The sequence below is a fragment of the Lynx rufus genome, unplaced genomic scaffold (assembly GCF_022079265.1).
Source record: "Lynx rufus isolate CCGP_SWC_20201006 ecotype Redwood Valley unplaced genomic scaffold, mLynRuf1.p SCAF_4, whole genome shotgun sequence".
Taxonomy (NCBI): domain Eukaryota; kingdom Metazoa; phylum Chordata; class Mammalia; order Carnivora; family Felidae; genus Lynx; species Lynx rufus.
The window spans coordinates 15855459-15870738 of NW_025814856.1; the positions used below are offsets into that span (position 1 = coordinate 15855459).

Here is a 15280-nt window from a genome sequence, read left to right on the forward strand (position 1 = left end):
CAGGTCATAAAAGGCTCTAAAGCTTCCACTTGCCTCTGTCTTGGCTCGCTCACTCTGGGGAAAACCAGTTGCCACAGCACACAAACACGCAGGCAAGCCTGCCAGAGAGATCCATGTGGCAAGGACTTGTGCATACGGCATGCTTCCATGAGCCTTCCTGGGAGTGGAAGCCATCACGAAAGCATACCCCCCAGCCTCGGCCAAACTTTTGGGTGGCTACAGCTCTGGGGGATGTCTTGACTGCAACCTTAAAGAGACCCCAAGCTGGAACTACCCAGGTGAGCTACTCCTGCATTCCAGACCCACAGAAACCATCCAGTAGTAAAGGTTTGTTTCAAGCCACTGGGTTTTGATTGTAATTTGTATACAGTGATGGAGGATTGATCCAAGAAAACATTTTAAGTAAACTTGCCTACTGAGCTTTCACACACATACAAAAAGCATACAGATCATATGTGTGTGGTTCGACGAATAGTCATAAAGTGAATATACCTAATTAATCACCATCCACATCAAGAGATGGGACATCTCAGTGTTGGTTTCTTTTTTCTGCCCTGCTTGAGATTTGCTGGCCTTGCTGAATCCGTGGACTGGTGATTTTGAAAAGTTCACAGTCATTTAAAAAAAGTGTTTCCTCCACTCTATTTTTGTATTTTTTTCCTCTCCTGGGACTCCGATCACACATCATGTCAGCTCTTCCTACTCTGTCCTCCATCTCTCTTAGCTTCTTGTTTTAGGTTTTATCAATCTGTTTATCCTGCTACATTCTGGAAGACCTCTTCAGGCCTAGCTTCCTGTACATGAACCGCTTCTTTAGTTCTAATTCACAGATGCAGGGCTTTTAACTGCTATAATAATTTTTATTTCCAGAACATCACTTTGGTTTTTGGCAAATCAGTTCCTATTTTCAAGCCTGTCTTTTAATTCTTGCATCATTTTTAAACATTTAAATCATCTACCTGGTCATTCTAATGTATGAATCCTTTGCAAGTCTGATTCTACCACATCCCTGCCCATGTCCTTTGCTTCTTGTGCCTTGTTTCCTAGTAGATTTGGTGGGTGACCTTTTCCAGAAGCTGCTCACTTTTCCTGAACTTTATCAACAGGCGTTCGTTAAGGACTGCAATGATTCAAGGTTCATTCAGGTAGGATTTGCATTTCTATCAAGCATCTGAGACCACCACATTCTGGAGCCATTTATATTCTTGGCTGGAGGTTTCTCATGAGCAAACCCACACGAGGGCCAGCTCAGTTCTCAAGGGAGACCTTTTTTCAGTTCAGTCAGCGGCAAGGTTCAGTTTTCCTTTGGGATGCCAAGACAGCAGATTTATTATTCGTTCACAGAGGGAGCTGCCCTTGGGGGCCCCAGCTTTCTGGAGGGCTCTCCTACCAGGCCCCTCATTATGCACAGGCATTGCGTTATCTTAGCCCCAGGCACCGAGGACCCCAAAAACCAAGACTGGTTTCACCTGGTTTGTTACATATCTTCAAGGCAAAGGTCAGGCTTCAGCATTCTGCTGCTTCTCTTACCTACTTGCTTGAGTGTTCCTGACTTTCTTGCCAGATCAGTGATGCATTTAAAAAGTATTTGTTGTAATGACTTATTTACCTAGTGTTTTTAGCTGTTTGCAAAGAGAGGATCACTTCAGGCAACTATTCTACTGTGATGCCAGAAACAGACGTGGTCAGCCATTCCTTCTTCAAGTACCTTCTGTCTCCAGGTTTTTCTCCATCTCCTGTCCACTAAAGGCCATCGAGCAGTACGTCAAGGTTCTCAACCCGCCCTCTCTCTCTTCTTTCTCTCTCTGCCACCTTTTAGAGCTTCAGCTTTCCCTTCCAATTTATCAATTCCTTCTTTGTTATTATTAGTTCCTCCAGTGAGTTGCTGAGTGTGTGTGTGTGTGTGTGTGTGTGTGCGCGCACGCTGCTTATTTTCATAAATGTTCTTTGTTTCCAAGATTTCTAAACAGATCTTCCTCATGCCTAATCCCTGTTCCTGAGACATGGGGCTCAGTCCCTCTTTTATCTCTGTGGTAATAAAACAAACACTCATTTTTTAAAAGCCTGTTAGGATGTGACTGTTTCAGCTTCCTTGGGTGTAAATTCTTCCACATGTTGGGATGGTAGCCATTCTTCAAGGTGTTGGATTTTCTCACATACTTTGTGAGTCTAAGTGCCCATCGTGTGTGATGGTTTTTGTTCTCCTCTCTCTCTCTGCCTGGCAGTTTTCTATAGGCATAGAGAGCTGTAAATGCAGAAGGAAACTTCTCATCAGCACTCGGGGCCCTTGTTCTGTGGGGCTGGCCACACTCTAGTCCTGGTGGAAAGCTAGCCGCCAGTCACCACGTGTGAGTCTCACACTGTCACGGACGAGCACCCCACTTCCTACAGCAGTCCTGGGCCGGGGACACCTTCTTATCCTTTATTCCCAGGAAGGGAAGCCCAGCTCCAGACGCTGCTATGCAGAAGGAGTGTGGCTTTAGACCTGATACCTGTGGGCATGTCTAACCCCCACTGGTGTGGGAACCAGAGTGCTGGGTTGCCCACTGCTCAGCCAGCCACCTGCCACTTTAGCCCTATCATCCCTGCAAGTTTCTGCTCCCTTTCTGCACAAATTACCTTCCTTGGGTAGTTGCGTACTTTTAGCTGAAAGCATTTACTTTTTTGTATGAGCATGCCGGTCTCTGTGTGCACACACTCACTCCACCACTATGACCTGGGTCCTCGGCACTGTCTGCCAGAGCCAGGCCATGTGTTCCTCCGACTGAGCACAGAGGGGACGACACCCTGGAATGACACAGGGTGGGGGTGGGAGGCTCAAGGGGAAACCCTGAAGGAGACTCAAGAGTGTAATCATTCTGGTCATGAAATTCTAGCTGGGCACAGGTACTTGGACTCGGGAGTTGTGGCCAGCTAGTCACTCTGGAGAGTCAGCTCCAGAGAAGGCTCACGGTCCTAATGCCAGGACCCTGGGGACCCAGGGTCCATGACCACACTCAAAACCAAAGCTATGATACCCTAGTCTATATGAGCCACCATCCCCAATACAGGGGCCCTGTCCCAGAGAAGCCACAGTCTAGCTCCGACTGTGTTGTGGGGAGAAGGGCTGCTTGGGGTTGTGCAGGGTGAGAGAGAACAGCACCAGGGGCCTGGAATCTGGAGCGGCCCAGAATGGAGCCTTGCCAGGCACAGTGCACCCCGTCCACACCCCCAGCCTCTCTCACACTGTGAGGGAGTCCACAGAGGACCAGGGTGGGAGCCCCTCCACGCTGTCCCACAGACTGCTGCGAGGCCCAGGCCCGCGAGGCTTCTCTCAGACTCGGTCTCTGTCACCTGTGGGTTTTGACACGACTACTTTCTGGACTCAGAAGGTCAGGCCTGGGCCTTTTGCACCCCTCCAGCCTCAACATGCCCAGCCCAACACAGCACTTACTCATACTAAGCTTCACCTCTGCTTTGCCTTGGGGCCCAAACCCACAGCGCCCCAGGACTCAGAAAATATTGACAGGTTTCTGGCGCACATACAGGTCTGCTTGTTTCTATTTCTAGAGATAAAAAAAAGTTCAAAATACATCCATATGTACAGACACAGCAAGCCCACAGGGTTGCTGTCAGCTCTGCCCCTGTCGGGGTGACGGGGACCACTTAGGAGACAAGGAGCTGACCTCACCCCACGGCGGGGGCTTCAGGCTGACAGGGCGGTTTGGCTCTGGAGGTAACAGCAATCCCAGCCCCACCCTTGCCCGAGACTACCCACCCACAGGACAGGCCTGACAGGGGCAAGGGGACATGGCGTGCCTCAGTCAGAGTCACAGGCCTCTTGCTCGGTGGTGGCGTCCACTGCAGAGGCCAGGCTGTCCTCTTGGCCTTTCAGCCTCTCACCTGGATGAGGGACAGACAGAGGAGTGGGGAGGGGCCCTGTGCTTGGGCCACCACCCAGAGGGCAGGGATCCCGCCTCGCCAGGCCCTGCACTTACGGATCAGCTCGGCAATGGCCCTCTGGGTCCGTTTTTCTAGCTTCTCTAGTTTCTTGGCTACGTCTCTCTTGAGGTCCCTGGAGCAGGCAGGTGTGAGGAGGCCGAAGTTGAAGACTGGCTTGGTGTGGCCTTGGGACCCTCCCCTCCCAAAGCCCCTCTGGCATTAGGAATCACACTCAGCTGCCTGAGGAGACCACCGTGGGGAGGAGACCACCCCAGGGAGGAGGCCAGGAAGCTCCTCTCTCCCTTTCTGCACCCTCCAAAACCCAGCAGCAGTCACCCTTCCGTGTCCCGCTGAGGCAGCGACTGATGGCGCAGACCCACCAAACACGGGACCGAGTCAAGGTGTGCAAGGGTGGGTGGTATCTCAGGGCCCCTCTCAGCCTGGTCCCCTCGGTCACCATCAGGGAGTGACCTGCCCTAGCCCACTGTGGGTCCTGCTCCTCCTCTAGCCGTGTGCTCATCCTCACCACCAGGAGCTTCCAGAAGTGCACACACAGCCTATTCTCCCTGCCCAGGGATTCGGAGGACACATGCCCCGTGCTTCTGTTTCGACAAATGAGAACACCTTCGGTGGTGCTGTACTTGTCACAGAATCGCTGGTGAGGGATGTGGCCTGCGCCTCTGGCCCAAGGTCAAGTAGAACACAAGCCCCAGGCCACATGGCCCCTCTCTCCCCCACTCTGTATCAGCCTGGTCACAGGGGCATCGGGAAAGGATGAGCAGCCCCATTTCACAGAAGAGGAAACTGAGGACAAAGCAGAACAGGCCAGTGGCAGCAGAACTGGGACAGCCATCTATACCTGCCCTCCCCATCCTCTCGCCTCCATCCTGTGGCTCCTTGAGGGCCAAGGCCGGCCTTGCTCAAATGGAGCTCTCTGAGGTGGCCGGACCCCCACCCTTGCAACAGGGACTTCTTCAAGGGACTGCTGCTCCTCACCCTCCCGGAGCCCCTCCCCCGCCCTCCAGGTGTCACCCCCATGGGCACCCTCTCATTCTCCACTTCTGTCCTGTCAGCACGTCCTTTGGACAGCAAGTGTCCACACTGTCCGTCTCCCTGCTGTGAGGTGGGAGAGGCCCAGCCTGAGGGCCGTGTCTGGCACCCAGAGTGGCCAGTGGGTCCGCGCGAGTCCTGCAGCGGCGGCACTCACCAGTCAGGCTTCCGGGGCGCGAGGTTGGCCAGGTCCTGGGGAGGAAGAGACACGTGTCAGGACCAGAGGGCCCCCGCTCCAGGGCACGTGGGCAGACAGGGGACTGAGGCAGAAAGTGGGAGAAAGGGAGGGAGGAAGGAGGGGTGTGGGAAAAGGGGGTGGAAGGGAATGTAGAAGTGGAGAGGAGGAAGGGGGAAGTAGGAGGGAGGAGAGCCGTGGGGGAGGAGAAAAGGGCCCACGACGGGGGCCACTCACCACTTCCTCGATGACGGGCTCTGGCTTGGCGGCCTCCAGCTGCTCCTTCACCTTCTCTTCCACTAGAGGGTGCAAGACAACAACACAGGCCTTCGGAAAGGGGCCGCCACTCTCCCTGAGGCCCACGAGGCACACCCGGCACCCCCAACGGGGGAGGGGGAGGGTGCGGAACGGGCTCCCCCCGAGACCCTGGGCTCTCTCGCCCCACCTTCCCGGGGCACCCAACCTCCAGAGGCGAAGACTCTGCAAAGGCAGCCGTGGAGGCAGGCCTGGGTTTCCCCGGATGACAGCCAACCTGGGGCGAAGGAGGGCCGGCAGGAGGCAGAAGGCTAGAGTAGACAGAGCCCAGACCTCCAGCAGGGAAGCATGGCCAGTATTCTTGGCCCTTCTCCCCAGCTGGGAAATGAGAGAGCTGCCTTGGTATATCCACAGGATGGTTCTGCGAAGAGCTGTGAGGACTGGCTTTCCCACAATCTCCAGGGGCTCCTGGGCTCTGAGGACATCCTCTGGGCCCTGGACTAGCTGGGGCACAGGTGGCTTTTCTTCCCATCCCACTTGGATATGTGCTCGCAAGGATACGTGCTCCCCACCTTGGGGAGCCCTGACCTCACGCGCCTCCCAGCTATGCCCAGCGGCTGACGGCACCCTAACCCTAACCCTAACCCTGGGTGGGGAGAGCAGGAGGGCCTGCCTAGACCCAGGCGCACTAACAAGTCTGGGCTCCGGGCGCTTCCTCCAACCACCCCCACCGCCACCCCCCCCCACCACCACTCCCCGTCACTGTGGCCACATGTTGCCTCACCTGCCTCCAGCCACAGATGCTGAAGCCGAGGGACGGGACCACTCCCCGCCCCTCTCCCCGGTCCCGCCTACTGCCCCCACCATGGGGGCCCAAACCACGAAGCGAACCACCTAAGAAGCACACGAATCTTGAGGTGAACAACTGGGGAAGTAGACGAGGGTGGGGCGGGGGTGGCTGAATGGGCAACAATTTGTTGTCTTCAAGATAAATGTACTTATTCATTTATAATTTGTATAATTAGAAACCGGTAACAGAAACGAAGGATAAAAACAGGGCCAGGGGTCTACGTGGTAAGTGTTCTGCATCTCCAGTGTGGAGCATCTCCAGAAGCTCCCGGCTGCTGTGCTGCTCCCCACGCCACGAGACCGGGCAGCCCCACGGCCAGGCCGCTCACACAGGGACACCTGCCGTCAGGGACACCTTCTCCATACTCTGCGCTCTGGCACTGCCACGCCTCGCAGCCGGCGGGCACCTGCCCGCCCGCTGCTCTCTGAGCACCTGAGAGGTCAGCTCTTCTCCAGGGTCTCTCACTCTGACCCCCAAGTGCCTCCAGGATCCATCCCCACCTATGCCCCTGCCCCTGTTGCCCCTTCCACGTCTCAGCCCAGAGAGGTCCTTTAGGGGAATGGGGCCTCTTCTCTCGCAGGTCCCCGGAAGGCCCTCCAGCCGTGCCCTGACCACCTCTCTGCTGTCACTCAGCACTGACCACTTCTGGATGGCTGTGAGACGTTGCCAGGGGTCCTGGAGGCCCAACTTCCAGGCCTGGCACTGCCAGTTACCCTCCAAGAGAGGACGACACCTGACAACGTGGAGGCGGCCCACCTACCCGCAACTGGCTTGGCCTGGGGCACCCTCCTCCTCTTCAGGTCCTCGTCCTCTGGGACGTAGTTCCGCAGCCTGAGTTCCCTACGAGAGGAGATGACAAGCAGAGATGGAGCGAAGCATGTGGCAGTCTCGTTCACCTCGTACACCTGGAGGTCGGACTGTGAGGAAGCCACACGAGCCAGTGACTTTCCTCCGGTCTCTCTGGAGACGGCCTGGTGAAGAGGAAGAGCACGGGAACAGAAGGACCATAGGGACGGGCCCCCCTCTCCATGCAGCCCCGTCATCTGCCGGGGAGCAGCTGGGCGGGTCACTCCGCCAAGGCCCCGCCCGCACCGTAGGTTCGCCCAGAGCTGGGGCCAGGGATGCCCGGGAGCATTCTCTGGCTGTCTCTCCTGGATGAGCTCCATCTGACAGCCGGGAGAACTGAGGGTCAGAGAGACTGGAGCATTTTCATAAGGTCTCACAGCAGTGGCTGCAGCGTCTGACCCGGAGTCAGGGCCGGAGCTCCCAGGCTGAGCTTCTCCTACAGGACAAAGCCGGTGGTCACCCACTGTTTCTCCAAGCCTGGCTTCCTTCTTAGAGCCTTTGTGGCCTGGAGCCGCTGGCACAGACCTCAGCTCCTGGTGGCAAGGGTGTGTGCGTGCGAGGAGTAGCCGGCAAGGGTGAAGGACAGGCACGACAGCGTGCAAGGCTGGGACAGCTGGAAGAACTGCATGGCCCCGCCGCCACAAGAGGGCTTTAAAACACTACTGGGCAGACCCCAAGACCTCCGTGAAGGGAGGGGAGCTGTGAGGGACCAGGATCACACACTGGGCCCGGCCAGCAACAGCGCTGTTACTTTCCTCTCACGTCAGTCCCCTTGGGCAGGGGTGGCCTCCACGCCAGGCATGTGCTGGGGTCTCCCTGGCTCAGCAGCTCATCAATCCCGACCCCCACACAGGGAAGCTTGACCGCAGGAGAAATGGCCCCAGGCTCCCTCCACGGGCTGGCAAAGTGACACGTTGCATGTGGGGGCTGCTGCTTCATAAAGGCAAGACAGACTGTGGGACAGACCATTTCCACTCTAGGGAAGCAGAACAGCCCCCTGACATGCCAGCCAGGTGAGCCTGGGAGGTGGGTCCTCCTTCACTACGTCTTCTGAGCCCCTCAACGGCTGCTGGCCCCTCAGAAGTCCTGGGATGGTTTTCCCAGCAGGAGGGCTCCCACAGTCCGTCACCTACCAAACCCTCTGTGCCGGGCAAAACCGCTGCTGAGGTCCCCTGTGCAGGCAAGCTGTTCTACAGATGAGGCAGCAGGTGTCTGTGGCCACACACCCAGCAAGTGGCAGAGGTCTGAATCTGGGAGCTTTCTGTTGCCAACCAGTCCCTATCACCAGCTCTGGCAGCCCCCTTCTCTGCCAGGGCTCCATGCCCAGAGTCCACGGCGCTAAGAGCAGGACACCCACCCTGTCCTCTACCCTCTAGCGCCTCCTGCAGGCCTGCTGGTAAATGCCACGGAAGCCCCAGCAGAGAAAGTGGGGCATGATTCGGTACACTGACTTTCGTTCACAACAAGGTAGTGAGAAAAGCAGAAGAGAAACTGGGTGTGGGAAGAAAACTGCATGGACTAGTGAGAAAAAAAAAAAAAAACTATCGCTCTCAGAAACCAGCTTCAGGGTTTTGTGAGAAATCAGCAGGAGAGAGGGGAGTCTGCTAGGAACTGGACCCAGAGCTCGAAGCCCCAGGAACAAGTACCCGCACCCCAGCCGCCTTGCTGCCCAGGCTTCGTAAGATGTTGGAACAGGGAAGACACAGCAGGGGGACAGGGAGAGGGCAGCACAATAGGAAAGAGCAGCACTGGCGGGGGCCCGGGGGGGGGGGGGGAGGAGGCTGGCCACACAGCAGCCCCATCCCCCACAGCAGTGCTACCGCCCAGCGTCCCCTGCTCTCCCTGGGAGCTGAGCACCAGTCCAGCAGTCAAGAACACCTGTGTCCCAGTCACTGTGGGACCATCCCATTCTCGGCCTCAGCTTCCACATCATTAAACAAGAAGGGTATGTCCAGCTCCGTCAAGCTACATCCAAGCCCTCTCTGATTCACTCTGTGAGAGAGCTTATGAAGAGATAACCTCTAATGAATGCCAGTTACCTGCCCTGCCCTCGGCCCCCACCCCTGAAGGGCAGGAGTCTCTGTGACAGGTCATGGGGACACTGGGTTCTGCTCCAGGGCCTGGCTTTTCCAACACAGAGCCGAGGTTTAACCCCCTGCTTCTGAAAATGGCTGAAAACACCTGACAAGAGACATACTTTTATTTATTTATTTATTTATTTATTTATTTATTTATTTATTTATTTTTACTGTTTATTCACTTTTGAGAGAGAGAGAGACAGAGCGTGAGCAGGAGAGGGGCAGAGAGAGGGGGAGACACAGAATCCGAAGCAGGCTCCAGGCTCTGAGCTGTCAGCACAGAGCCCGATGCAGGGCTTGAACTCACAAACCGTGAGATCATGACCTGAGCTGAAGTTGGACGCTTAACCGACTGAGCCACCCAGGAGCCCCGAGACATATTTTAAAAAATCTGTTAGCCTTGGACAAGCCCCAAGGCAACCAGGATCTGAGGGACTGCAATCATAGGAAGGGCAAGTGTGACAGGTGAGCCTGACACTGGGCACCTCATCTCCCCTAAAGCATGTCTACTTACGAGCAGAGGCTGAACAGCTGAGACCCCAAGGAGAGCTCCCTGCAATCTCATGTGGCCGAAGAGATAAAAGTTTCCATCAGTGCAGGAAGGAAGCCTCTTCCCCAGTCCTGAGAGGGTGGGTCAGGGCACCCTTAGTCTAACTGCCTGCCCAAAGCTCGAATACATCTTCCCTGGAGGAAAATAACTAATTCAGAACCCCAGATTATCTCTAAGATTTTTCATACACAACATCCAGGATTCAACCAAAGCCATGAGAAAAGAAAATAATAATAAAGGTGACAGAAATACACTCACAGGAGATCCAGATATTAAAATGATTAGAAATGAAATATAGGGGCACCTGGGTGGCTCAGTTGGTAAAATATCTGACCTTGGCTCAGGTCATCATCTCACAGTTTGTGGGTTCAAGCCCCGCATAGGGCTTTCTGCTCTAAGCACAAAGCCTGCTTCAGATCCTGTCTGTCTGTCTGTCTCTCTCTCTCTCTCTCTGCCCCTCCCCTGCGCTCGTTCTCACTCTCTCACTCAAAAAATAAACGTTTAGGGGCGCCTGGGTGGCTCAGTCGGTTAAGCGTCCGGCTTCAGCTCAGGTCATGATCTCGTGGTTTGTGAGTTAGAGCCCCGCATCGGGCTCTGTGCTGACAGCTCGGAGCCTGAAGCCTGTTTTGGATTCTGTGTCTCCCTCTTTCTCTGCCCCTCCCCCGCTCATGCTCTGTCTCTGACTCTCTCAAAAATAAATAAACATTAGAAAAAAAAATCTAAAAATAAATAAATGTTTTTTAAAAAGAAATTAAATATAAAATAACTGAAATTTGGGGGTGCCTGGGTGGCTTAGTCGGTTAAGTGACCGACTTTAGCTCAGGTCATGATCTTGTAGTTTGTGAGTTGAGCCCCACATCAGGCTCACTACTGTCAGTGCAGAATCTGCTTCGGACCCTCTCTCCCCCTCTCTGCCGTTCCCCTGCTCGTGCTTGCTCTCTTTCTCAAAAATAAATAAACATTAAAATAAAATAAAAATAAAATAACATAACACATTTTTTAAAGTTCAGGAAGATATACCACAAGGTGGAGAATTTCAGCAGAGTATCTGAAACTGTAAAACTTAACGAAATGGAAATTCTGCAACTGAAAATCAACCAAAGTTAAGAACTCAATAAATGGATTTAACAGCAGTTTAAAACAGCTAGAGAAAGGGTTCGTGAACCACCAATAAGTCAGAAAATACCCAGACTGAGGCACAGAGGGAAAAAAGTTGGAAAACAGAGAAAAGAACATAAGAAACCTATGGACATAGCAAGAAGATCTAACATACATATAACGACAGCCCCAGAAGCAACGTTTAAAGAGATAATAGCGGGGGGGCACCAGAGCAGCTCAGTCAGTTAAGTGCCAACTCTTGATTTCGGCTCAGGGCACAATCTCACAGTCCGTGAGTTCAAGCTCTGCATCAGGCTCCATGCTGACAGCGCAGAGCCTGCTTGGGATTCTCTCTCTCTTTCCCTCTCTCTCTGCCCCTCCCCTGGTCGTGCCTGTACACTTTCTCTCTCTAAAAATAAATAAAACATTAAGAAAAGAGAGAGATAATAAGTGAAGATTTTACCTAATAAGTGGAAAACATCAAGCCATACAATATACACAGATTAAAGAAACACTATGAACCCCAAAGAAGAGCACACCTGGGCAAATCATTATCAAACTCCTAAACACCAAAGACAAAGAGAAACTTCTTAAATTCAACAGACACCTGATCTTCAAAGGAGAAATAAAACGGACAGCCGATTTCTCGACAGAAATAATGGAAACCGACAATGGGGTGATATGGCCAGAGAAAGAAAAGTTGGCGAAACTAGTTGTCAGGGAATCTGTTCTTTACTAAAGGGAGTGCTTTTGACAGAAGGAAAATGACCTCAGATGAGAGCAATCAAACTGCAGGTAGGAATTAAACGCCTCAGAAAGAGTAACTATGTGGGGAAATCTAAATGAATATTGACTGCACAAAAGAGTAAAAATGACTTGTGGGATTGAAAATGCAGCAGCAATAGCACTAGAGACGGGAAGAACCATCCATGGTGTGAGAATGTTCTGCAGTCCTGGCGTCGCATGGGAAACGGCACAGTGTTACTTTATGTTGGACTTCGGTAAGTTCAGGATGTATGTTGTATCCCTACGGAAACCTCTAACGGGAAAAAGAGTATATAATTAACAAGTTATATTAACAGGAAATGGAATGATTAAAAACAAAACAAAAATCCAAAAAACCAAAATTGAGATAAAAAAGGAAAGCTGAGAAACAACAGGTTCACACACAAAACGGGCCCAGGCCGCCATCCTGGGGGCTCCCCACGGCGGCATCTGGCGGTATCCGGAGCTGCCACAGCTCTGGGAGGCTGGGAGATGGGACTACACCACGCCAACCGGGCCCCTTGGAAGCTGCCACAGTCACTAGGCAGACAGTGGCATCTGGAGCTCACTCTTCTAGAGGCCACTGGAGGCACGCACAGGTTCTGCTACCCTGGTCTTAGAATGTGGAGGCTGCGGCGGGAGGAGGTGCTGGAGCCCGAGGCTCCTAACAGGGTGACCTGGGTCCAAATCCCAGCTTTGATGCTTCCGAGACAAGGATGGGAAGGGTCATGCTCTCAACTGGCTTCCACATGGAAATCAAAGACATCTTGATTTCATGAGGCTGTGTAAGGGATTCAAGCTGTGGACATCGATACTGAACAGAGTAGTGCCCTGCAGCACAGAGTCAAATCTCCCAGGAGTGCCTTGTTCTCACTCCACAATGCTGCCCCAGAAGCCCCGCCCCATACCCCAAGGGCTCCACCTGCCAGGGTGGGAATATGGCAGACTGTCCCAAGATGGGACAGTTAGCCCTCCGAAGCCCAGAGAGTAACCCTCGAGTGCAGCTGGGAACAGCAACCCAGCAGACACATACGTGGCCTAGCAAGGCTTCTCAAAATACCCTCCATGAGCTAGGGTACCTGAGCAGATAAAGTGGTCCTTGTGTGGCCCACCGGGTGGCAGAGATGTGCCTATTCCTGCACACCACACACCGAATGGCAGGACGGGCCAGGACATACCATCAGCAGTTGAGGGCTAGCCAAAGAACAGAAAACTACTCTCTCCCTGCCTGCCTCCTCAGTGTGTCTGGTCTCCACGAGCCCGGCCTCGGTCACGAGTGAGTCCCGGAAGCGGGGCCAGCCAGGAGCCTGGCTTCTCTTCTCTTACTTACCTCTGCAGCCCTCTCTGCTCAGAACCGGGTGTGGAATGGACCTGGACTGGACTGAAATCTGCGGATAGGGCTTAGAAGACAGGCTCTGAGGCAAGGCCTAAGCAATAGGCCACAGGCAGGGTGGGCTGGCCCCAGCCCCAGCCCCGGCCCCGGAGGAGCCACAGGCAGAGGCGTGGGAGACGGCCAGGCCAGAGGAGTGCCCAGAACTTTTCCCCAGCCATCTCCGGGCCTGAGGCTACAAAACACATGAGTCCTGAGCTAGGGGCTACGGAGGACACAGACTTGAGCGCCCCTTCCCCGAGCTAACCCTCTCCTGGTGGGGAGAGAGCGCTTCACGCAGACCCTGGCCACATGCCCTCTGGCCTGTATCAACAACAGAATGCCACAGGACCAGAGGGACAATGAAGATGCTCTTTGTGACTTTTGTGGGATGAACGCCATGATGTGCTACTGCTAGACTAACCAGAGCAAGGTGAGGAAGAGTAGCGTGCTGTCACGTGTGTAAAAACAAGTGTGCTGTTTGGCGGGGGGGGCAAGGTTGGACATAGCAGCATATTTTCCCATCTGTGTACCGCCTACCTCTGGAAGATGCCAAGAAGCTGGCCCTAAAAAGGTGGTCTTAGGGGCACCTGGTTGGCTCGGCTGGTAGAGCACATGACTCTTGATCTCAGGCTTGTGAGTTCAAGCCCCACATGGGGGCAAGGAGCCTACTGAGGAGAGGGGGGAGGTTGTCTTATAAGCAAGAGTTGGGAGTGAATGAAGAATTTTTTCCCCGTGTGCCTTTTAATACCTTTGAATTAGGAGCCACGAATCCCTTACATACTCAAAAACTAAAATAAAATGTGTAAATATACACCCAAATAACTACAGACGTCAGATCCATCACTGCATAACCACTGAAAACGTTGTCTGTGAAAGACTGCCCTTAACACGCAACCGAACAATTAACAGAAAGAAAAAAACAACCAAACGCTGACAGTGATTATCTAAGCGATTTTTTTACTTGCTTCTCCGATTTTCTGTAGTTTCTAGAGTTGCTAATGTAGTTAATATTCTGTCTGCACAGAAACAGCCAACCAATTAGATGGAAGAAAACAAAAAAAGAGGCAGCAGGCAGAGGGGACACAGTGAGGCTGACCCCCAGGAGCAGGGACTGTGGTGGGCTCAGCACCCGGCAGCCATCAGCGCCTCTGGCCAAAGAGAAGCAGAGGCCAAGACGCGCTCCGGAGGCTTTTGGCCCTGGAGTCTACGGACAGGAGGGCAACACAGTGAGCCCAGTGCCTTCTAGGACTCCACCCTTTGCAACCACGTGTCCTGGGCCACCCACAGGCCCCTCCATGGAGGCAACTGGCATCTGAGCTGAGCCTGTGGTCTGTCCCATGGGGAGGACAGACACAGAGGCCACTTGGGAACCTCTACTTTCACCCTCTCTGATCCAGGGTCCCCAGTGTCCCCTAAACAAGACTAAGCCTCTTAGCACAGTCCTGGCCTCATTCCTCATTGGTCCCTACAGTCTGTTTTCCAATCAAATGTCCCCTGGGTCACACTGCCAGCCCTGTCTCCTACACACTCTGAAGCCCCTTAGGCTTCAAGAGCTAGCTCAACAAGATGGCACTGTGGGCAGCCCAAATGTCCCCACTCACCCCAAGACAGCTGACCGCTCCTCTCCTGTGCCCCCTCTTTGCCCTACATGCCCCTACCCTCTACTCAGCAGCCCTCACACCCCACTGCACATGGCCCCTTTGTGGCTGTCCTGTACACCCTGCCTTACAAGTGCATAGGGACTGTGCTCCAGCACTAAGCTCCCAGCATGCGCTTGCCCCCGGCTCGATGGAAGAATTCAGAGAGGGCACTGATGGGTGGCCAGGGGCCCTGTGGGCCTTTTAATGCTTGGGAAGACAATATAGGAAGTAAAGGATTTGTGCCCAGGAGATTCAAAAAAGGCAGGAATGTGTTCTGGTCAAGGCAGCCAACTCCTAAGTGACTTCCATTGTCTCCGTGGCAAAGCAACAGTGATGCCCAGGTCCACATTATATGGAGCCTCCTTAAGTTGGGGGAAATGTACCCTTTCCCATCTCCTCTCTTCCGCCTTCTCCCCAGGCATCTGAGGAGACCTATCAAGTGCCCGAGCAGGTTCGGTGACCGCTGAGACGTCTTCCTCAAGACCAGCTGCAGGGCCCCCAGGCGTGGGCTGGCTGGGAGAGCCCGGGGAGAGGACACGGAGGTGCCTTTTCACACCTTCCATGTGTGCCATTCAGGGGAAGGGAGGAGAAAGCTGGCATTCTCTGTCAAGTGGGAAACTCCACCCAGGAGTAGAGTTCTAGAATGTCCAAGTGAAAGGAAATTTCCAGATGATGTGGTC

General features: G+C 53.8%; 1 protein-coding gene across 2 annotated transcripts in view; it reads right to left on the reverse strand.

The window, feature by feature from the left end:
• Positions 1-666: 666 nt before the first annotated feature.
• Positions 667-15280, reverse strand: part of CCDC12 (coiled-coil domain containing 12) — a 56382-nt gene continuing 41768 nt past the window's right edge. For both annotated transcript variants that reach the window (XM_047095460.1, XM_047095459.1), the window contains exons 3-7: positions 7012-7091; positions 5384-5445; positions 5129-5163; positions 3978-4054; positions 667-3882 (exon numbers count right to left, since the gene is read on the reverse strand). In XM_047095460.1, the coding sequence (XP_046951416.1) occupies positions 3800-3882; positions 3978-4054; positions 5129-5163; positions 5384-5445; positions 7012-7091 (337 nt within the window). In that variant the 3' untranslated portion in view covers positions 667-3799. The remainder of the gene's footprint in view (positions 3883-3977; positions 4055-5128; positions 5164-5383; positions 5446-7011; positions 7092-15280) is intronic.